We start from the raw sequence: 24,141 nt of genomic DNA, 5'->3' as shown, positions 1-24,141 counted from the left end.
TGAAGTTGGGCTGGTGGGCCTGTCCCTCGGCCTTCAGCAGGTCATACACTGGGGTCTTGCCTATCCGCGTTCCATACTCCTGCAGCAGACTGATGGGCGTCTTTCCGGGATTCACAGCCAGCATTTGCTCAATACTAAAAAAAAAGAAGGACCCAGCATGAGGACTGTTGAGCAACTGTTGATTGACTTTAGAAAATTGTGTCATTAATATCTCTCAGAAAAACATTTTATAGCATGATCATTTAATTCAGAAACAACAATTCATTTTCAAAATGCATTAACGGTGCAGTCTATCCAGAAACACCATTCAGCTTACTCAAATCTTTAAAAATCACTGTGGAAGTAACCATAAACTAAAATTCCCTTCACCTCCTTTATATTGTGGCAACAGAAATCCCAGCAGCTCAACTCAAAAAACGTAAGCAAATGAAATCAAAAACATCATCATGTCTACATGTCATGAGGACAAATTTTAGATGAGGTCGTACTGATCATAACTTTGCAAGCATGATTATTTAATTTAAAGAAAAAGCTTAAGTTTAAAGGAAAATATGGAAAAACTTGCCATGTTAACACGTTCACATGCACTGCGAGAGAATGCAATGGTATAAGTATGTGCAGTTATTGTAGCTGAATCTCATGCAGTGTAATACAACAGTTCTGTAATAAATACTACATTCATGAGGGTTATAATGTTCAGTCTAGTTTTTGTGAGGTGTTGATTGAACTATATGGTCATTTTGAAGGCTGCAATTTGTGGTGCTTTTGAATTGTATTGTGGACGTGTGTTCCTATTACTTTAACAATAAGGGTAGGCTTAATAACAAGCACTTCTCTGCTTTGTCATGGGTCAGGCATTTCTTCATAAAAGTTAAATCAATGACAGCACACTCAGATTGTCAACAAGATCTCTTTATCACACATCTCCGGCACCTTATTCTGAAACTAGCGGACTTAAGTTTATATTAATGAAATGTTGGTGTGTTAGCCAGATATAAAACCAGTAGCTTTGTTGTAGCAGGCACTTAGAAAATCTATTAATAAAATAGCCACTGCTGCTAGCCACGATGCTATGCTAGTTTAGCTTCTGTGCAGCGTCACACCTGGAGCACCCGGAGTTTCTCTTCCAGCTGTCCGATGCTGTCTCGTCGTTCATTCCCTATTTCACGCAGACAGAGCCGATCGCTATCGGATGGTTAATCCCCCCCCCCACCAAAACAGACACTTGCATTAATTAGACGGTATTTCCCAGACAGATGCTGAGGCAACGATATGTTAAGAGAAGACGAAGACCCCTCCGCCCGCTCCAACAGAATGCAGCGGGGTCCTGTTGGAGCACAGATATGACGTACGAGGCAGTCCCGCGAAACTCGAATTCTCATTGGTCAGTGGACGCTTTTGAGCTAGTTCGTTTTGAACACCGGAAAACACCGTTTTTGCTCGCATGTAGTAGCGAGTTTTAAATGGAAAGTGTGCGAAGCTAGGATACAAAGGTACAAATATCGGTTTCATCACAACAGAAACAGGTGGATGGTAACTTACACTAAACAGACTGGAGAATTTAGTTTGCAGTGGTGGAAAAAAATCCATCACAAGTAGAAGTCGCCCATTTAAAAGAACCCAGAACTAACGTAGCTAGCTAACATTAAAGCTATAATATATTTCATTTTGTATTTGTTTACAGTATAATGAACGTATTAACGTAACGTAAGACAGTACCAAAAGAAAACTTATGTTGGTAAATGACCCCCTTCACAGTTTTATGATATTAACGTCAGTGCAGGAACTGTTGAGTTTAAAACAAAACAAACGTAATTTATGAGTGTAACGTTATTTTTTGCAGCTAGTTAGCCCCCAAGCTAGCTGAAATCTTTAAACTGCAGCTTTCAAGAAAACTGCATTGGATGAAAAAGTACCAGAAAATTGAACTTGTCAAGTAAGTGCCAGTATCAACTGTACCTGTGTAAAAGTTAGTTGTTTCTGCCTCGTTTTGTTCTGCGTGTGAGCAACTCATTATCCTATCATTTAAAATGTTTTCTGCGTATGTAGCTAGCTGGACTGGACGGTCCTCTTAACTATCGCAATGAAAGAGCATTTGTTTGGCTCGACAGCTTTGCATTCTGGCTCTCAGTGCAATAATTGTTTTGACCAAAAGGAAGCAGAAGAGGGCGACAGTCAGTCACTAATCTGCCCATCTGACAAGCCTCTCGGTCGGTGCTTTGTTAGTACTTTGGGGCCTTGGGTTGCCTGGCACCTGTCATCTCCACTATGGACCAACACGGAAACACAGGAAATGTCACTAGTTTGGTAGACTGACCATCCCTAAGCTTAAAAAAATAATAATACAAAAAATAAAATAAAAATACGTAAAAAGATAATCATCTCTATACTAACAAACTCAATGTATACAGCACCTTTCAAAAGCAAGGTACAAGGGGTTTTACATGGGAAACTAAATCAAGATTATTACAAAACAATTAAATAAAATCAGGTTATCAAAAGTGCAAAAAAACAAACAAATGGAAAGCTCCAGGTTTAATTATAAGTAACCTACAAGTCAACGTGGTGCAAAAACAAAATACAACACAATGAAATAAGTAAGAATTTGTTGAAGGTACAATAGGCCGACATGGCATGACTAAACTTGACCAATTAGTGGGTGTGTGGAGGGCAGATCTGCAAAGATGAATCGATTAGTTGTCAACTATCAAATTAATCATAAACTATTATGATAATCGATCGGTTTGAGTAATGTTTTATGAAAAAAAGTCAACTCTAATCTTGGAGGAGTTTCTTTGCTCATTTTGGATCCCTTTGCTTTGGTGAATACCCAGAGGAGTCATGCAGACCCTTAAAGTGATGGTTCGGAGTAATTTACCCTAGGGTCCTTTGCACCATGAGCTTGAGCCAAACACCCCCCCCTAGAAGCTTTTTTCACCTGGGTCTAACATTGGGCGAGTTAGCGTAGAGTAGCGTTAGCCGCTGAATAGCTTAGCGCAGGGGCTAATGGACCCACGTTTGTATCTCTTAAATGACCCTACTAATAATGCCCGAAATGATACCAAAGGTCTACACTAGTATATATAGGTTATGCACTCATAAAACGATGGATTGGAAAGTTTGTAAGTACACCAGAAGTTTATGTAAATAACACTTGCCTGCTGGCTTCTGCTCTCTGCTGTTGTTGCTGCTGTGAGAGGAGTGCTTAGGGATGTCTACATATTACAACACTGAAAAGAGATGCAACAAAAATATTTTTTAATTTAACTTATTTTTTAAAGTAGGTGCTGTAATATAACTAGCAGGAGACAAGTAATAATTGAGGTAAGTTTGGAGACATTACCTTATTTAATCATTAAATTAATAAATATTTTTGTATCTCTTTTCGGTGTAGTAATTTGTAGACGGCCCTAAGCACTCGTCTAACTGCAGGTAGCAGCAGCAGCAGCAACAGCAGCAACAGAGAGCAGAACGCAGAAGAGAGCAGGCAAGTGTTCATAAACTTCTGGTGTACTTACAAACTTTCCAATCCATCGTTTTATGAGTGCATAACCTATTTGTACTAGTGTAGAAGTTTGGTATCATTTCGGGCATTATTAGTGGAGTCATTTACGAGATACAAACGTGGGTCCATTAGCCCCTGCGCTAAGCTATTCAGCTGCTAACGCTACTGTACCTAACTCGCCCAATGTTAGCCCCAGGTGAAAAAAGCTTCTGGGGGGGTGTTTGGCTCGAGGTCAAAGGACCCTAGGGTAAATTACTCCGAACCATCACTTTAAAATCCTTTGGACCCACAAGTTCAGAACCTTCTGGCCAACCGATATAGCAGCACTTCCATAAAATATATCAGTACATTTTCCACCTTTCCACCACTTCCTTTATTTCTGTGTCTCGACAATTAATCCCATGATGGTTTGCTCGTAAACCCCTGCTGGCCACCATTGAAGTAGAGCTTAGATTCTGATGGCTTCATTCACTGGCATCAGTGTGTAAGTGTGGATAAGCACATTTTGCCAAGTGCAACACAAAGTGAACTGGCCATGACGATGAGTAAAGTTGTCTCCCGTTTGAACTCCCAAACCTACAATCAAAGTTCCATGATTTATCTGTGACCAGCTTATACCCCTCCTACTCATTTTTCATAATTTCAGCGTTAATTTGCCTGTTCGCTGGGCCTTCATTTGTCAGTTAAAAGTCCAAATTTATTGTGATAGCATAAATGTTTTTATTGAACTTGTGGTTGAATAACTGACTGAATGAGATCAGAAATGAATACCCTCTTAGCAGATACAGTACATCCAAAATGTATGCACACATTGACACACACATCCACAAAAACACTTTCCTTTTTCCTGTCTTGGCATGGTGGATTAATATGTGTGGTTCCCATGCTTGCCAAAATCATCCGTAGATATCTTCAAGCATGGAGCTGTACGAATGCTCTTTTTCCCTCCTTCCACAATATGATGTGTTTCCTTTTTTGTGTGTGTTTTGATCCCTCTCTTGTGGCCAAGCTGTGCCGTGGTGAGGCGCGGGTTCGAGTGGCGCTCCTGTGTTATTTTTGGCAGCAGCAGTGGTTGGTGGCTGTTGAGGAGAGAGGAGACAGAAGGGGGATAGCATGAAGCCCAAAAACCGAGGCTGTTTAAAGGATTTCTGTCTGAAGGAATTGCTTTGCAATGATCAGAGCCTCATTATGGATGTGTGCACCCATGCGTGAATACACGCACACAGAAAAAGACTGGCATGCACATTCATTCATTTAGCACTCCACTAACACCTCATACATGTATGTTCCCATTCACAGACAACACACTCCGGCATGTGAAATGCTTTTTTAATTTTTTTTTATAGAATTAACACTATCCATGTATGATGGAACCGACATTTAAATGTCTGGCCTTGTTTACTTTTCACAGTTAGTGTTCCTGTCACATGTGAACTATTTATTGTTTGTCAAACACTTTGCTAATGCTCTCTCTCCTCTGTGTGAGTCAGTCTGAGACATGCTGCCTGCTCAGGCAACATGCCGTGTCAGGCATTCACGCTCCTCCCTCTACGCTTCTGAAAACACCATTTGACAAAGATTTTCTCTAACTCTATTCTTGGCCACAGATCAAGAGAACGTTATTACTCTACTTTATTTATATAAATATATATATGTGTATATATATATATATTGTGGTGGGAATGTGTGTGAATGTGTGTGTGTGTGTGTGTGTGTGTGTGTGAGGGTGAGTGATATGTAATTGTGTATGTATGTGTGTTAACCCACAAAGATATTTCAATTTCTTCAGAATATTAAATAAACATGCAGCAGCAGCAGCAGCTTCAGTGAAGCGCTGACTGCCAGTGGGTTTTGGGTTGGATGGGTGGCGGTGCTGGTGGTGAAGGGGGAGAGGGGGTTTGTGGCCATGGCTCTGGGGGGGTGAGGCAGCTCATGGTCAGGGCCCCCGCCGGACACACTGGCGCCTCGCGCTGGAGGACTTCTGAACCACCACACTCCTCCACCAAAACCCTGCCAACCCTGGCTCCCTGCTCCTGGTTCCAACCCAAATCACTCAGTTCTCTTTCTGCATTTTGACTCTTTCTCTCTCTCTCTCTCTCTCTCTCTCTCTCTCTCTCTCTCTCTCTCTCTCTCTCTCTCTCTTTTTCTCTCTCTCTCTCTCTCTCTCTGTCTGTCTTACTGTCTCTCTCTCCTCCCTCCTTCCTCCCTGAATTTTTCCTTCTTTAGTTCGTCCAAATCCAGATTAATTAGTTGTTTGGTCGCCTTCTCTTTTCTCACTTACCGCTGTACTTTTAGTGGCAGGTCTATCTGATTGTCTTTTCTCTATACCTTTTCTCCTGAGCGTTTTGTGTTTTTGCAAATCTACCACTCCTTTTCTGCACTGTCTCTCTTAAATCCCTTCACTTAAAATGTTCAAAGGTATTTAGTAGCTTGAAAAAAGCAAACAAGAGTGGTTTGGGCTGTATATCACTCAGAATACCATCATACCATCAAGATAGTAAGCATTTTCAAAAGGAAAGAACAGTTTAATGGTGCTATAGATATTTGTAAGGGCATTAGGTTATAATTGGCCATCAAGTGTTTTTACAGCCAAGAGATATAGGGCTGTTCCTCTTGTCAATGAAAAAAAATGTTTCATTGTGGTCAAAATTAAGTGAACCATGCCAGTTTTACTGCATGTGCTCTCACCATAGATATCCTTAAAGTACCTTAAATCTGAAAAAAATTATAATTTTGTCACAATTATTAAATTTGCATTAATGTATGATGAGAAATACTTGTGATCACTGCACCTACTGCTGCGTATAATTGAATTATGGATGTCAAACATCTTAAGTAGAGTGGATATGTCTTTTCGTGTCACACATGCAATTTTCTTAACTTAATTTTCCCCTGGAAGCAATTTGTCATCCGGAGGCCATTAAATGGGAAGCATATTATCTTTTTAAAGGGGCACAGAGTCACCCACAACCCTCCCACAGTTCCTATAAACAAAATGGCCTCATTTAGTGCCGCATTTGGAGCATCGGGCAGTGAGGGAGGACTCCTTTTAAACTTTAAAGGCAGTTCTGGGCTAGAAAGGGCCGTGACATTGTATGATTAGAGTTGGAAATATGAAAAGCACTCCAAGTTTGATGATGCAAGCCACACAGACTGCTGTTTGTTCTGTCAAAAGTGAGAGGGTGGTCTAACCTCCATCACCAGTGTAATAATGACTCGGCGAGGAGAGATAGGAAGCAGTGCTGAAAGATACAAGATTGTTGCATCAGCTGGACTCAAAATCATACCGAGTTTACTGCATACATGAAGAAAAGCATTTAATCACTGAGGCACATCTATTGTACTTTTCTGTAACATGGTTGCTGTTAGCCCACCAAAGCAAATTCCTTACTTGGCAATACACACTTTTCTGATTCTGGTTTCTTTAGTGTAAATGATGGCTAAAAGTGATAAGCAAAGTAGACAAAGTACATCTATATGATAGCCTGACCTTTTTACCTCTTAACCTCTCTTATCTGTTGTGTTTTCCTCTTCCACCCGTTTTTAGACTGACCTCTCCTTCACTTCAGGTCATGTTATGGTTCATTCAGGTCAGTTGACCTTTCCCCTTAACAAAAAAAGCCTTATCTTGTTTTTACTTATGGCCTGACTGCTGAGCCTCTGGGCGTGCTGACATTCTTTTCCCTTTCTCCCCCCGCTCTGCCACAGAGACCCAGTCACACCTGCAAACACCTGTGCTTTTGTCCTGCCCCCCCCAGCCCTACACTCCCCGTGCCTGTGGCTGTGTCAGAGCACAGTCCCATTGTTTTACTTGACTATTCAGTTTGGACCAGATAATAACGGGAAATGGAGATTCATTAGCATTTTCTTCAACACATCATGATGAGTTGTTCTCTCATTTGGAACAGCTGGAATCACAGAAAGTCCCTGGAGTAATTCATGGAGTTTATGTAACTCATCAAGTCTTATGGCTAAACTAAACATTGCTTTAGTAAATGTTTTAAAATTGCTCCTTCGTGTTAGTTAAGTCAGAAATGGGCTGTGTGATGGCTTTAACTGGTGTGTCTGGAACAACCTTTTTAGTCCAACAAGTCTGTGAATTGCAGTGATTTCTTTCTGTAAATGGAGTACAGGGGCACGAGTGATCAAACCATATGGAACAGATTGTCCAGCTTCTTCTTTTGACCCTATGTGTCACTGACTGCATGTATATTTTTCTTTTTATGACCTTATTTGAAGCAACACTTAATGTTTCCTGGCTTTCTAAATAAAAGAAGTAAAAATAAAGTTAAGGCTACAGTATGCCACCACCGTTGCTGAGGGAGTGTATTTTAAAAAGGCAGAAAATACCAGTAGCAGCAGAGGTTTTTAAAGCCACTGACCATCTTCTTAACCCCCCACCCTCACTCGCTGGCCTGACACACCCTACCCCCCCCCCCCACCCTCCTTTTGCCTTTTATGTTGTGGACTCGACCATGCGCCCACTTCAGACCACCATAAACATGTCGGTCCCTGATGACAGAGTCGGCCCCGGGACGTTTTATATAAATTGACCTCAACTACAGCTCATTAGAAGCCCTAAATTGGAACCATGCAGCCTGGGAAGTGTAAATGTTTCAACAGGAGAGTCAGTAGCTTCAGGGGGGTTACAGCTGTACAAATCTTCACAACTGTGATGAAACTCTTTACTTTTTTTTGAAAAAAATAGATATTTAATACATATTTCTGAAATTGTGTTACATGCTATTTTAACCATCACCTGTAAACCACTTTGGTTAATAACATATAAAGATTCACTCTTTTAATAATTATTTATCTGGCACTATTATACTATACACAACACATCTGCTTTATTTAGTTTTTCCAGATGCTATTGCTCTTTTAATGCAAAGTGGGCAGTCCACCCACCTCAAGGATTTGTATTAGTTTGCAATATAACCTGAATGACCTGACTGGACAGAAAGACCCACCAAGTTCCACTTTAACTTTTCAACTTTAATGTCATCTACAGTGGCAGCACAGTCTCAAATTGGAGATTTCTGACAAACTTAAATATACTTGATGGTCAGCTCAGCTTCTCCTCTGCATTCTTATCTCCACATCACGTCTTTCGTCCTGCATCCTGCCTTAATTGGGGTCCTTTGTTTGACCGCCTCCCTCAATAAACAATACAACCACAGCTCCTCTGTCCTAATCCCCTCTTCTCCTCTGTCCTGACTCTGCTGGAGCATCGCTCTCAGTAATTACCCCTCTCAAGCTGGAGAGTGGAGTAATTGTCTTGAGTGTAACTACAGTGGCTGTCTGAAAGGGGGTCATTGTGTGGAGTTAAGACTTCACTTCAGTGGACGGCTTTGTTTGTGCTGCAAAAGATAATGAAAGTATTTGGTTGGCCACGGTGAGGTGGAAATATAGTAAGATATGAAAAGAATGACAGTGAGTGAGGATAGGAGGGGCTGAGGTGCGGAGGAGGGAGCTTCATGCTCAAGGAGCGACTGCTTTTAATTTTCTACGTGAAACACCTTTCACAAGAAGTTTTATGCAGAACACAGAACTTCTGGAGTATATATAATATATATAATATTTTTTTAAACATTATTACGGTGCATAATTTACTGGAATAAAACTGAGCAATGTGTTGGTGACAAAACCACTGATTAAATATGTACATTGAAGCGATACTAGTGTTAAAGACCCGCTGATCGCCGTCCGATTCTCTGAATGCCCGCATTGCATTGTTGGATATGGGCTTTGCATGCGCCCCGCTCGGATCATATTGTAGTGTTCTGTCTTACAGCATGCTGTAATATTTCGACGGCAATAAGACCGAAATAATATTATTAAAATAAAGAAATTAATACCATGATAACATCTAAATAAATGTTGATAGATAGCGTTATAGTTTTTAAAAATATCAATAAACAACAAAGCAATCCAGCTTCCCTGGTAATAAGACTAACTAGAATAATAACATTAAAAGAAATACATCATCAACTTCCCTAAGGGCCACACTAGAAAATGAGAATCACATCAAGGGCCAGAAATAGTTTATTGCTTTTATGTCATGGGAAAAGTCAAATATCTTTGACTGTATTATTGCATGTTTCATATAGTCTTCTCACTTACAGTTTGGTCGACAAAAATGACGAAGAAAATGCCAAAAACGTTGCAAAAAGCGTAAAAGATGTCGAAAAAAAAAGTGACAAAAAGTATTTGGGCCAAAATGTATTGTGAACCTAAATGTATATAGGGGCTGGATCAAAATTAGCAAAGGGCCGGATTTGCCTGCCTGCCTTGATTTTCACACGTGTGATATAAACCATGATAAGATCTTGTGAATAAATGTTGATTAAAACAGTGGTCATTGGGCTAAAAATACCAATAATTGCAAAGCTGTATACAGCTTCTCTGCTGCAACCCAAGTGGCAGAAAGAATCGTGCTGTGATCACAAAAGATGCTTCCCATTGAAATACATTAGTTTAAAAAACGTGCTGACCGTCACAAAAAAAACAAGATAAACGTGTCCGTGTACACAAATCAGTAGATTAAATTACGTGGACATTTCACAAACTGCCATGAGACTGGGTTGGAATAACTCCAGCGGAGAAGATGCCTTTGAAATGTCTTTACTTTTGAAAGCACCAAAATTGTCATGATTCCACACCACAACTTTTACAATGTTCACCTTTACGTGGTTTAATGCTTGATGACTATTTACAATATCTTATACACTCATTTCACAACAAGTCAGCAAACAGTGGTAATTCAATTCTATGATGATCAAAATTATGAATAACAAATTAAGCTCTTATGTATATGTTTCTTAATACTGATGCAACATAGAGGTCTTTTTCATCGTGGAAAGTTACACAAAATATAGAAAATACATAAAAAAGTAGAAAAATAACACACCTAACAATATCTATATATTGTTGTAAATATATAGTATGTACAAACAAGGATGAACCCTTATTAATCATTACTTTGCCAGGTGTGGAAGATTTCACAATTGAGAGATTATATAGAAATAGTTTACACGCACATCTAACTTCAAGATCTATAAATAAATCTTTAAAAACACAGCCCCAAACTCCACGTTATAACTAATAAATAAGGAAAAAAAAGTCTTTAATGCATTTTATTTTCTTTTTGGCCAGCTTCAACCATCTTGCATTAATTCAGGCATTATACTGTATATCCTGCAGGGTGCAAGATAATCTTCCATGTGTATAATTTAAGACATAAATTAGATTATTTATGTAAATATGAAATTAAATTAGACATAGTAAGATGCAAACAAAAATGAAATGCAAAACATTTTACTCCAAAATGTCTTTGGCAACAAGAAGCAGTAAGTAAGACCATTGATTGTTTTAAGAATAATGAATAAGTATCAAAGTACAGCTGTGAATCAGATTTTTCTCTAGACATGCAATGCTCCATCAACTCCATCATCCTAACCATAAGTCTCCTTCTAAAACTACTTTCCTTTTGCGGCTTCAGAGCTCTTTTCCTTCTGCTTTTGCAGATTAAATTTCCCCAGTGGTTTGTCTCATTTGAAAGGCAGAAAAATGTGTGCATGAGTGTTTACTTGTGTGTGTGTGTGTGTGTGTGTGTGTGTGTGTGTGTGTGTGTGTGTGTGTGTGTGTGTGTGTGTGTGCATGTATATATGCATTATTTTCTTGCACATTTGCTCATAGTTATTTCTGTGCTTTTGTATGTGCACATATACATGTTTTCTTTGTTTCCATGTACATCATGGCTTGGTTTCTTATATGTATGTGTGTATTTGTGTCTGCCTGCATACATTTGTGCATTGGTGTATGTTTGCAGCTTGCTCATGTGTGTGTGTGTGTGTGTGTGTGTGTGTGTGTGTGTGTGGTCCAGAGAAAATGAAGTGATACCTGCAACATGCTCAGTCATTTATCATTACAAGTCTTTTTAAACGTGGTCTGATATCCTTTGCATGTCTGGAAACAAAATACTGTCTTTTTAATGTAAAAGGTGATTGATTTTTTTCCACCATAAAACACCCACCATGTCTCACATAGTACTGGATAGAGGACTTAATGAAGTCAGATCTCCAACAGTCCACTGGTGTTCTCAACTCCATTAGGTGTGCCAGTCTTCTCATCTCCGTTGGTGATTTGGTCAGCGACAGGATTGGTGGGTACAGCGCTGGTGTTGAGCTCTGTGGTCTCCTCACTCCGTGGATCTGTCTCTCCCTCCACAGCTACAGCTTTGCCCTGTATTGCAGAATCCGCATGGGTCTTCTGGTGCTTGGAGAGGTGGTCGCTGCGCGTGAAGCGCTTGTTGCACAGTAGACAGGTGAACTTCTTCTCCCGCGTGTGGGTGCGCACGTGCCTCTCCAGTTCGTCCGAGCGGGTGAAACGCTTCCCGCAGAACAGCCAGTTGCAAACAAAGGGCCGCTCGCCAGTGTGCCAGCGCAGGTGGGCTTTGAGGTGGGAAGCCTTGCCGTAGACTTTCCCACAGCCTGGGATGTGGCAGCTGTGGACCGGCTTCTTCCTCAGGGATGCAGCCGAGGCCCCCAGCCTCTCCAGCTCCTGGCAGTTGGGGCAGTCACATGAGGACCTGGTGGGTGCACCCCCTCCGTAGCCTCCTGATCCCCTAGCAGGCTTTAGGCCCATGGGACTCTCAATCAGCCCTGCACTTTGCACAGGCTTGGGCTTGTACATGTCCTGGGGCAGCATGTGCTGAGAGGGCTGGAGAAGGTGTGAGGAGGAGCCCAGTCCCACAGAAGGGTAAGGAGCTGGGTTGAGTGGTGTAAAGTCGGTGCTGTAACTGGGCAGCTGTGGGCTTAGAGAGGCCTGGGGTGCCACAGGCTGCAGGGAGGCCTGGAGACCTCCGTCCGCCTGGGGCTGAGTTGATGACAGCCAGTTGGAGTTGGGGTGGACATCCCACCAGGAGGACGTGGCATTAGCTGGAGCAGCAGTAATGCCAGGGTGGATACCAGCTTTATACCAGGAGCCATAGGGGTGTGTCATATCCAGCGAGGTATAGACACTGGTGAGGCAGTCGGCCGTGGCGTGGGCCTTGGACACTAAAAGAGACGGATCCTGGGAGATGGAGGTTTGGAAGGAGTGGGAGAAGGGGTTATATTCTGTAGTGTAGCCTCCGGCTGAAGGAGGGGGGCTTCCAGTGGGGGTAAGCAGCCCGCCACCTCCTCCTCCTCCAGCTGTGGTGAAGGAGCCAGTGTAGGAGTCTGCCAGGCCACTGCCGTCTGCGGTCCGCCCGTTCTTTGCTGTCTGAAGGTCAGAGGTCATGATGTAAGGCTTCTTGACTGGAGTAGCGTTGCTGATCTTACCGGGTGTAGCCGAATCCCTGATGGGGCTTGTGCTGCCAAACTTGTTACAGGTAGCAGTTAACATAGCCAGAGGACTGGAGCCATAGCGTGCATCTTCCTGTGAAGGAGGAGACAAGGGAGAAAATGATTGTCTGCAGGAAATGGCTGCTTGCTGCTGCTGCTGCTTCTGTCAGTGTCAACTCTAATAAAAAACTTATGTCAGACTGCCACCGCTGGTTTTTCCTGCTCTCTCTGTTTTCAAAGTGGTCAGGGCAATTTCAAGCAGTGAATGTTTATGCTTGTGAAAGGTTCTGCTCTCTCAGCAAAGAAGGAATTCCCTTTTAACACTTTTTACAAGCTATTCTTAATTCTGCATTCATGTTTGCTTTAAACTTTTTCCACCTGCCTTCACGGTCTCCAACATACATGAACAAACATTGTGTGATCATGTATCATGTATATGTGCTAACTGTAACTGTTTCTCAATTATAACGGATACAGATAGCTTGTCAAAGATGTTTTTTCCCTCTGTTGGTCACTGTGGAATTGAAGATTTAGACAAGCTAATGGTGCAATGGTCTCACTATTGTTCTGTTTAATTTTCTTATAGATTTTTATGTGCCATTGTGTCATGTTTGTCATCATGTTGATTGTCAATTTGTGAAATTTTAATCAGAATTTTTTCACACAGGAATTTCCTTTTCCATGTGGCAGGCAACTAAACACCATTGCACAACATATCAGACTGTAGACACAGATATAACTAATGAAAAACCACTGTTTCTATTCCTATAATATTTCTATACAACTTTGCTGTGTTTCTTCAATATGTAACGGTGAGTTTACTATTGTTATTGTACTTCAAATAGATAGTTACCTGCTGTTGTATCAATATAAGACTATTGTGAGAATCCTATGGGGAATAAATAAATGTTGGGAAGTTGTCTTTTTCTTTCCAGGCACATCTCTTTTTAATCCTAGCCTATAACTTTTAAATGAGTGACAATAGAATATTATCATATCTTTAAGATGTGGACCAAGATCTTTCCATTCAAACTGACTCTCCATTCAGAGGTGATTAGTGGTTATCTGCTTCTCTTCCAACCAGCCCCAGGGTCAGCCCAGTTTTCAGGTAAATTATGTTTCATCGCAGACTTTAACAGCACCTACAATCCCTGCTGTGGTCTTTATTTTTTGCTCCATCCACTACAACTGTACAGCTTCTCATGGCCTTGTTAGATAACTTGTTGTTAAAGTATCTTTATACTTTTCTATTTGCTCTTGGATATAGGGTTAATTCCTTATGCCTAGAGGAAATGTAAATACTAGGCTAATGCAAAGATGAACAGAGGTTAAAATGTGAGTTATAAAGTTGTTCAGTGCTGAGTCAAACTCAGTAAGCAGCTCCCCCTTAAATTGCTTTAACTCACCACCAGTAAGACCAGTAAGATATTTCTTCATTCTTCAATGCACATTATATTTTCATTATCCCCCTATGTCACAGATTTATATTCAGTCATGCATTATTCTTCAGACTTCAAATAGCCTATACCTTCAAACCAAACTGCTGTAGATTTCCTTATTTCAACTTACAACTACATGACTTTAATATAAATTCTAGCTGGAATTACAACAGCATTCACATCACAAAAGTTTGAGTTTGTATTCAAGAAAAAGAAGAAGAAAACTCTACTTACAATTACATTCCCTACCTCCAGAATAGATGCAGCCATCCCTGAGAAACAAAATCCTAAGGAAGCTGAGGGGAGCGGGAGAAGCGCAGCTCAGAGTCCCGGGACAGTTTGGAAGAAGTTGGGCACTCCCGCGGGGAAGTGTTTTGAGGCACGGGGAGCCCGCCCCCTAATTACAGGCTATGGGCTCTTTGAAGACTCGCTAAGAGGCAATAAAAACCGAGAGATGGAGGAAGCTGGACGGAGATTGGTGGATAGAAAGAGGACATCCCATCTCCCCAAACGGAGAGTGTCGAATCATTTTTCAAGATAAATGCATGAATGGGTTACTCATCAATCACCATGTGGACATTATTTCAGTTTCACTGGCATTATTTTTTCCACTGGGATTAGTCCAGTGGAGTCTGAGGGCAAAGACATCATCTCACGGAGAATTATCTTTCCGGATAGCAGATTTAGACATGTTGTAAATTGTATCCATGCTGTTAGAAACATTATTATAGAAGCACTGTAAATAAGAAGCGAAAACCCCACTAAAGCTCTCTCGCGGTGTCCTCCTGAGAGAGGAAGAATAACAAAAGAACATGTAGCCTCGGCCTACGCCACATAGAAGAAAAAAAAAATTAAGCTGACCGAGTCTGTGGTTTCCATCCGAGATTTTATTATTCTGGTTTCAACCCTCTTTCTGTTTCCAATATTCTTAAATGCAGTTAACTGCCTTTTTAGACATTAACTGTGATGGTTAAAGAGACTGAACTACAGAGACAAGCGAAGCAGGAAAGGATCATGTCATTAAATAAAATAAAGAAGAGATTATCACATCAAATAAAATGAATTCAAACAGCGAATTCCGGGGAGACCCGCAAGAATTGTTTCCTCAAGACATTTAATGAAAAGAGCAAACAATGATAGAGGAACGTTTGAAAATGTAAAAGATATAAGCTCTTTTTTTTCAGAATCTTCCAGATAACTATCTGTCATAACTGAATATCGAGTCTGGTTGAAAATATTTAAGAGGAAAATATGAAAATATGTAATTGGTCTTATTTTGGTGACTTATCATATTTTATCCCCAAACCCCATGTAAGCTAATGGCAGTGGTCTTTTTGCTTGTTAAACTAAAATAACGACTAGAATCATAACCCTACCGATTCATTATACACCTTTAGCTTTATCAAATAGGCTATTTCAGATAATTATTTATCTTTTATTTTTTTAAAGTACAAAATAATTACACAAACCCACCAAAGTCTTTTTTATGTCTGACACATTTTGTTATTGCATACATTTACATATATCAAATATCAATACAGTAAACAAGCAAGCATATAAATGTAGTCTTGAATGCATTCATTTTCAGAACAACTTTATGGTGTAGCATCAGTGTCAAACTGAACACACAAAATATTTAAAAAAGAGTAATCTAAAAATTAAATCTGTATTTTGTGAGAAAAATATGCTTTTATTTCATATGTTTAAAGTAATCTAATTTAATATTCTATTATTAAACTTTTTAACATTTACAAACTAAAGATACATTTTAAAAGTCAGGTTTGTTATTTAAAAGGCATTTTAGAATTTCATTTATTGGTTGACAAAGTCAAAAACTCAACTTTCAGTCTAGGGTGAGACAGATTCTCAGCGCCTTTTTGTGGGCGTCTCGTTTTCTGAAGGAGAGCACAGAAGATTAAAATTGTTGTCGAAAATAAACATATAATTTCTGTCCTTATTTTCTCCTCAATTACAGGGCATGGTCAGAGCTGGGCTTGTCGTTCTGGAGAGTCTGGCCCTCACATGAACACAGCGGCTATATTTGGCAGTCTGCTCTCCAACTGACCTTCATCCCTTTATTTTCTTATTCCAGAAGCGGTGAGAGTAGAAGAACAAAGGCTGCTACATGCAGCAGTTTACACTGTTGCACCCTACAGGATTGTGCTTGCTCGCAGTCATATAAACCTATAAACCTAATCTCAAACTGAGGGAAACTGATCTATCTTTCTATCTGTCTGTCTGTCTGTCTGTCTGTCTATCTGCCTGCCTGCCTGTCTGTCTATCCATCCATCCAGATACGTGGCAATCTTTTCACACTTTCTTAGGCATTTCCTTCCCCTCTCATTTGACACATGGTGTGTTACTGGTGTACATCTTTAAGTGAAGTGTTCCTTTTATTCTTGGCGTTCATTAATGCTTTAAATGTTTTACATTTAAGTGAAATGAGAGGGGAGATATAAAGCTCCTATATTGCCGCAAAAGTGGTCCGCAATGCACAGCTTTTCTTCATTTTTATAAGACTTGTAGTAATCTAAAACTTTGGCGTTTTCCCATTTACAGTTCTCTTCAAAAGAGAGCAAGTGAGATGTATAATTAGAGAATGCGTTAAGCTCTTAACAGCCTCTTCAAAAAGCTTTCTCTGCTCTATTTACTATTTTCTGCTCTGTGTGGTTTAGATTTTTGGGTAGGTACAGGCACTGCAGGCTTGATGAACCTCTGGGCTTTGGGTGGGCACGATTATGTTCCCCAGGGCTGATTATATGTTTTGTATGGTTAGTTATTGTCCATATGACAGCTATCAGTTGTATTAGTAGGTCCAGCCTTTTGTAGTGTTGCTAGCTCATTAGCCCCAGCCGGTTGGGATGCATGCAACAAGTGGCATGTGATTGCTGAATTAACAAAAATCATAACGTTTTTTTCAACTTCAAAGTCATTTTCTATGCTTTAGTTGATTTTGGTTCAACTAGGCAATTGATGACATACATATAACTCAAGCAAGCATGTTGCACCGTTTTCTTACCATGTGGCCAGTTGCCCTCAGAGGATTCTGGGTATACATCTCAGATCTCTGAACTGTGCCTCTGTGTTGGGAGCTCAAGTAACTAGATATACCAGAACTTTGTTTTTGAGTTGATCAGTGGGTTTGATAGTTAGTGAGCGGTCTTAATAGATATCATTGAACTTGTTGTATTCAGCTTCTGAATAAGCTTCAATGCTTGCAATGACCAGAAAAAGCCTCTTCTTTTCAGTCAGTGTGCAAGCATGTTTTCCTCTGATATGGGACTGTTTGAACCGCTAGATTTAAGAGCACACACCTTTATTCACCTTTGGTAATACAAATAAGCAAATCTTCAGACAATAAATACTTGATTACTAAAATAGTATGCAGGCATAAACCGTAGGAGTGTGTGTACAATATGATTACCTTTAATTGATTTCATTACTTACAAAGACTAAACGTCCTTATTGTGCGTGCAGGCTGCATGCCATATACCAGACTGTCACAAATTTTCACATTCATCATGAACAGACACAGTTTGCTAATTGCTGTTTTTTATTTTGTTTTTTTGAAAATAAATTATAATGTATTCTAAAGCCATGTCATCAACTTCTTGTGCATTTTATCATTGGCAGAATTTTCTGCCTTTTTGTTTTCAGAAATTGTTTCACTTTGGTAAAAAGCAGGAAGCAACATAGACTGACTCCATCATGTTCACCAGTGGTCAACTTTTCTGTGCAAAAGCTTCTGTCGTTTCACGCTGGCCTGGCAGAGATTCTTCTTCTTACTCCGCGCTATAGAAAATTAAACCACTCCCAGGAACAAGTTTGATTGAAGTGTTGGCAGTGAGTTTGCAGTTTGTTTTCCTACAGAGGAGATAGAGTCTACTCATTGTCTTAACATTCACCTTTTGCTGTTGTCACCACAGGAAAGAAGACCTTGGTGTTGAGAGTTTAAGTAACGTAATTGTGTACCGAACGCTGAAGTGTGTGAAAGGGAATCAGAAGACAGGTGATGAAGCATGCGAAGGCAGATGTCTATTTACACACACTACACTTAGGGCTGGGTACCATACCTTATTGTACCGGAAAAAATGCTTGGTCTTGTTTAGTTGTTCTTTAAACAGACAATTGCTCATGTAACCATCATTTGTACACTGTATTAAATTAAACTCTTGTACGGCTGCTTTGTGTTGAGACAACATTAAACACTGATGCATTTGAGAAGTTTTAAGTATTCTGTTAAACTAAAGTAGTTTATAATCTTCAAATTAGGGTCTTTAAAAAAGTATGATTTTAATACTGGTACCAAAACTCAAATATTACATTGGCAGGCAAAGTATCAGAAAACTTTAAACAATATCAAGTCCTACCTGTTACCGTAAATAAGTATGTGTGTACTTGGTCTTTTTGAGTATGTCTACTGAAGTGTACTTCAAAACTATTGAAATTACATTAATTGAACAGGACACAGCTGTTTGCCTAAAACTAAAACAATCAAATCTGAACTCTTTCCTCTTAACATTTCGAAATCACTGTCTTCATTTTCAATTACTATCTCAGTAAAGTTTATTACAAGTAAACAGTCATTTTAGAGAACTAATTATATGCTGGTAAAGACTGACTTCTATTGTTTTTTTCTTCATAAAGTAAGTTAAATATCAGAGTACTAACGTGATTAGGAAATAGTCTGCTTAGAAGCACTTCTGGCATGCAGTAATCCCAGTAGCTTTGTTTTGAACACTTTAGTACCAGCAAGTTCATCCAGCAGGCATCTTTCTTGAAATAATAGTGAAAGGTTTGCCACATAGTTTGTCTTGGTGGTAACACAAAAGCACAGCAGCAGTACAAACAATATTGAAACAAAGCAGTCACACTCCTTAAATAGGCTGTCTATACATCGACATCACATGCTTGGTTTTAAATGCATTCTTCTTTTCGGGGTGAATGGCCTTCTGTTTTTTGCATTGGTATTAGATTGGCCTCTTGGTATCATTAGGCTATTAAAGCAACCAAGTAAGTGTGTATAATGGTGGATCAATGGAATATCTCGCCATAATGCATTTCCCTTGACATTCCCCTCTGGGCTGCAACCCTCAGAAAATTAACAATGTTAATAATACTGCGACGGAGGGGGAAAATTGAAATGATTAGATGTGTTTTACTTCGCTGCTGATGGAAATGTGGTGAGAGGGAATCAGGGTCAGGGATAGACTTGCCTTGCAGCATGACTCCGTGCTATTTTTCCAGGCTGTGTGGTCAAAGATTCAGAGAGCTTGTCAACGGAAAATGAGAGAGCGAGAGAAGTGGGGGAGAAGAGAGAAAGAGGGGGACGTATAGACAGAAAGACTAGGAGAGAGTGAAAGAGAGACAGGGTGGTGGGTTATACAACGCACCAGTGAATATCATGTTCATTTGCACTGCTGTTGATGCTGCTGATTATGGCATCACGTGTTTGTTTCTTATGCCTTTTTGAGTCAGACATGAAAAGCGACAACATGCTTTGAGGCATGTTGGTGGTTTTAAGTATTCAACCACCAACAGGCTGCATTTCAACCAGTGGACAGAACATATTCAGTCACCAGACATTACTTGAGACTCGATTTGGACTTAGAAGTCGAAGACTCGTGACTTGACTTGTGCATCCTAAAGTCCTCAAACGTGTTCGTAAAATGAAAATGAACTCACAAGAAAGATACTAAAATGAATAGTTGTGATGCGAGCAGGGCCCCACAGAGAATGCCCATGTACAGGGTTCAGAATTTTTGTAACATTCCTGCTGCTTAGTACTAATGTTTTTTCTAAAGAGCAAGATAATTCCAGTTTGACATCCCTAACCCCAGCACAGTTCATTCTCGTCTCATTGTGATGTCTTAGTGACCACACATTTCAGAAATAATCCCACATGGCACGGGGGAGACATTAATTGTATTCCTCTATGAAGAATTTTTTACTGTTCGCAGAATGACAGAGTTATTATCCCACTTTGGAATTCATAAATGTTGCTGTTCTGGGTATTACATGCACGTATCAGCTCTAGAAACACAGAAGTCCATCTACTCCCAAACAAATCCCAGTCCACCGCCTTCTTGCTGTATACAAGCCGACATCTGGCCTGTAATCTCCCTGTCTGTCGAGGAGACCTGTGGCCACCTAATGACCCCAACAGGCGTCATGCATGCAATTGCTCAGGATGGCGCAATGACAGTGTCTTTCAATATCTCTTTATACATACTTTGTAAAATGAGAGGGACTTTGAGGAGTGCTACGCTTTTCACTGGACACCGCAGGTTGTCTTGGGAGCAACACACATGCAGTTCGTCATGGATGGACGTGTGGTTGATCCTTAATATCTATACTGCATATTAGAAAAAGCATTTTTATATGTGATACACTATCCATACTAGGATTTCATTTAAACTGATTTGATGGTTGATGTGTGGTGTGCTTCTTTGATGGAAAAGACACTGGTTGTCAATGTCACAGACTTATGTCACACATGACAACTTCATACTTGATTTGACTTGACTCCCTTAATACTTGATTTGTCTTGAGACAAATGACTTGACTTTAAAGACAAATATTTATTTATTCGGCCTGTGCATTATTGTTCTCAGTTATGTAAAAGTAATTATTACTGTGAAATGGTCATTTTCATGGTCAGCAAACAGTCCAGACCCGAGTATACAGAGGCAACATAACACACCAACCTCCCATTACTAGTTTCAGTATGGTTCATACGAAATGATTGTCAGTTCATCAAACATATCTAAAACCCCCTCCTTCCACACCTTTCTTAATATTTGTAACTTTTCGAAACTGGCAGTTCAACAAGCATGCCTACTTCATGCAGCGTAAGGCTGGGTGTGCAGAGGTACAAGAGTCAAACTCTCTGTTTTTTTTTATTCTTTGCACACCTACTTCTGCCCCTTTTTGCGTGTACAAATAAGTGCAACACCATGAATCCCTTTGAGGAAAGACATGTCCAAATGTGTGTAATGTAATTTCCGTTTGTATGATTACTTCGCCTCTCCTCTCTCCATGGCGGAAGGCTTTTCGTCTTCACCTTCAAGTGTGGCCAGTATAAAGAATTGGCTTTCAGACAAGGTCAGAAGACACTTGACTTGAACCTTGCCTTGGATTTTCCCAAAAACTCTTAAAAACAACTTTCTCTTAATGTGTTATAAAAGTTTGTAAGAAATAGAATAGTTAAGATTAAAAAATCATCACAACCCTCGTAAAGATTATTCAGCATGGTGGGCTGCATGTGAAAACCAAGTCACATAACAAAACATCACCACATAAATACTCATTTTAGTTGATTAAGCCATGTGTGGTTGAATCCAGGGAGGCAGAAATAACTTGACTTAACTGATAAATAGGGTGATTCATGTTAACATACAGTATATGTGTGTTTGCACGCTTCCACATGTTTTGTCTGACTTATCAGTTAGCCTAAGCCTGTTTCCTTGCTGTGATCCTTCTGATCCATTAGCTACTTTTTCTTCTCACACGTTAGCTCTTATTGATTTCTTTGAACAGTGTCCTGTCAGAAGGTACTGAGCTGCACACCGCAGGGTAGCCCACCACCTTCCCCTCTCCCCCCGCTGATTTATACATATTTAGTCAGTTCCCCCAGACCCTGACAGCAGCTGGTGCTGAGGTTTGGGTGCCAGCTCATTACTCCTTGGTGGAGCTTTGCCAAAAGGAGGGGAGGGTTTTTTAAAGGGAGTAAATTGAGGTTTTCTTTTTTGGGTTACTTTATTTCGTACGGGCAAATCCGACTCCATGCGTCGTGTGATCTGTTCCATGTGTCGTGTGTGTGCCACCAGCAGTCATCTCTGAAAATAACTTCCGTCTAACTTGCTTGATTTAATGAACTCATCTCTTGGATGTGCTTTTTTCCCACTGAAATAAGATGAATTTTACTCTGTATTTGGGAAAGTCACTTTTGTGGTATGAACTTTTTTTCTTAGTTTTGTGTAGAAATACATTTTATTAATGATTTACTGCCATTATGTCAGCTGACAGTCTATAAAAACTTATAAAATATAAAATATATAATAATAATAATAATAATAATAATAATAATAATAATAAAATATAACTTAAATACTTAAATATAGCAATAATCTATACTCCTTTGCTCAGGTACTTGAACTTCACTTGAGTATTTCCATTTTATGCCACTTAATACTTCTTTATATATTAGCGAATATTGTAATTTTTATTCCGCCAACATTTATCTGACAGCTGCAGTTACTATTTGCTTTTCAGATTAGCATTTTACCTAAAAAAACACCCAACAGGCTTATAAAATAAAATGCCTTGTCAATGATTAAATCATTGGCTCCCAACCGTTTTGGTTTGTAACCACTTACAAAACCATTGGAGACCATTGTCACATTTCAGATGTCAGTTCTTTCTCCTCTAAACTCGTCAGATGGTTTTATTTATTCACACTAAAATTAAGATTTAAGAAAACTCATAAAACGTCTAAAGATTTGTCTAGTAGAACTTTGTTTTTTCTACCCCATCTATTATTAATCAGGACTTTTACTTGTAATGGAGTATTTTTAAATTGTTGTATTGGTACTTTTACTTAAAGTATGGTAAAGTATCGGAATACTTCTTCCACCACTGCCTATTCTTTTACAGGCATCACTTATTGAATCTGTAAGGGTCTGTAGCACAACTATAACTGTGAGTGTTTTATGTCTATATGAAGTTTTTTGTTCTCCCTGTTGCGATCTACTTTACCTCTGTGGTCCGCCACTCACAAGACAAAGCCTCCATCTCTCGATCTCCTTTACTTCTAACAGAGGATCATTCAAAGCTGTACATTTGATGTCTTAGTGCCATAATGATGTGGTCTGGAGAACTGTTTATTTATGAGAGACATATCAGCTATATGCTCAGCAGGATAGGGATTATATCTTCAGTGGGCCAAAAGAGTGCGTTCGTCTCTATGTTCTTAGACGAGTGACCAAGAGTATCAGATGTCCCCATCTATTGAGTGATTGTATGGAACAGAAGTGAAGTGTTCTTGACTCGTGTTTCCTCTTCAGGAGAGGAGACTGATGTGGGGACTTCCTGGTGAGACTGATCAAGAACAGAGAGGGGGTTCAAAACAGGGTTAGAAATAAAGGGGTTGTGAATTTAGGCAGGGTTCAAAACTGTCAAAACCGGTGCTTGATAGATGCAAAAGGCCCATAGTTTGAATGTGCACCAGGCTGGAGTGGAAGAATGCTGTAAGAACTCATAGAAACAGTGAGAGGAGTGGGCAGGACATACAATACAGAAATAGAACGACATTATAGGTAGGTAAAATAAGCAGGCTGTACCTAAGGGACTTTATTACTTATAACCTAAAACCCTAAAATCAAAACAAAAAGGCCAAGCCACACCATATGTGTGCAAGAGGAAGCTCAAGTCTTCTCTCTTTTAGACCACCCAACGCTTCACCCACACACTCTCCTGAAAACACTGAGACTGCAGGACTGAATCAACCATACTTCACATATTTCACAAGATCTTGGAACTAAGTTTAATACTTTCAGTTCATCTATTCTTTCATTATTGGGAGACCAAACCACACGACTGAAAACAGACAGATTAAAGGTACCGGGTTGTGCATGTTTACTTCTCTCGGATGAAAAGTGTCCTGTTCCTGAACAAAATTTTAATCAGGAAGCGAGACGGGAAATTCAATCTAAGAGATGAACAATTTCTCCACCCTGACTGGGCTGCAACTGACTGGAGTGCAAATGTAGAAATTCTCCCAAAGCGCATGGCGCTTTGACTGAAAATAAAGAAGAAATCTTCCTTCCCCCCCTGAAGCCACAGCATGTGGTCTACTCTGTTGCTGCTCTAA

The 24,141-nt window shown here is 39.9% G+C and overlaps 2 protein-coding genes and 1 long non-coding RNA gene across 7 annotated transcripts in view; 1 reads left to right on the top strand and 2 right to left on the bottom strand.

The window, feature by feature from the left end:
- The window catches only part of tarbp2 (TAR (HIV) RNA binding protein 2), a 9,199-nt gene extending 5,979 nt beyond the window's left edge, over window positions 1-3,220 (bottom strand). Inside the window, exons 1-2 of one of the 3 annotated variants that reach the window (XM_028576622.1) lie at window positions 3,159-3,220; window positions 1-134 (exon numbers count right to left, since the gene is read on the bottom strand). The exon at window positions 1-134 is cut by the window's left edge and continues 181 nt beyond it. In XM_028576622.1, coding sequence (XP_028432423.1) covers window positions 1-124 — 124 coding nt within the window. In that variant the 5' untranslated portion in view covers window positions 125-134; window positions 3,159-3,220. Of the gene's footprint in view, window positions 135-1,103; window positions 1,336-1,959; window positions 2,221-3,158 lie in introns of those variants that run through there. The other 2 variants (XM_028576621.1, XM_028576620.1) reach the window with 2 other exon arrangements.
- LOC114554656 (uncharacterized) lies at window positions 1,422-14,787 on the top strand. Of its 2 annotated transcripts, XR_003692449.1 has the most exons (4): window positions 1,422-1,493; window positions 1,844-1,936; window positions 13,837-13,939; window positions 14,526-14,787. It is a non-coding gene; the product is annotated as an uncharacterized LOC114554656 (long non-coding RNA). The 2 variants fall into 2 exon arrangements; XR_003692448.1 differs by lacking the exon at window positions 1,422-1,493 and having other exon boundaries at window positions 1,770-1,936.
- On the bottom strand, window positions 11,463-14,540 carry sp7 (Sp7 transcription factor). Of its 2 annotated transcripts, none has more exons than XM_028576613.1 (2): window positions 14,505-14,540; window positions 11,463-12,925 (listed from the first exon to the last, which is right to left on the bottom strand). In XM_028576613.1, the coding sequence occupies exons 1-2, from the start codon at window positions 14,538-14,540 to the stop codon at window positions 11,579-11,581; spliced, it is 1,383 nt and encodes a 460-aa protein (XP_028432414.1). In that variant the 3' UTR covers window positions 11,463-11,578. The 2 variants fall into 2 exon arrangements, with proteins under 2 accessions (XP_028432414.1, XP_028432415.1); XM_028576614.1 differs by having other exon boundaries at window positions 14,520-14,540.
- Window positions 14,788-24,141: the final 9,354 nt, after the last annotated feature.

This window comes from Perca flavescens, chromosome 4, assembly GCF_004354835.1.
Source record: "Perca flavescens isolate YP-PL-M2 chromosome 4, PFLA_1.0, whole genome shotgun sequence".
Taxonomy (NCBI): domain Eukaryota; kingdom Metazoa; phylum Chordata; class Actinopteri; order Perciformes; family Percidae; genus Perca; species Perca flavescens.
This window is presented reverse-complemented; position numbering and strand designations above follow the sequence as displayed.

Excerpts from the sequence above, each read along its gene's own strand:
- sp7 (XM_028576613.1), bottom strand. The coding sequence starts at position 14,540 with ATGGCTGCATCTATTCTGGAGGTAGGGAATGTAATT. Across the intron at positions 12,926-14,504 it reads TGGAGGTAGGGAATGTAATT|GAAGATGCACGCTATGGCTC; the intron begins GTAAGTAGAGTT and ends CCTCCTTCACAG.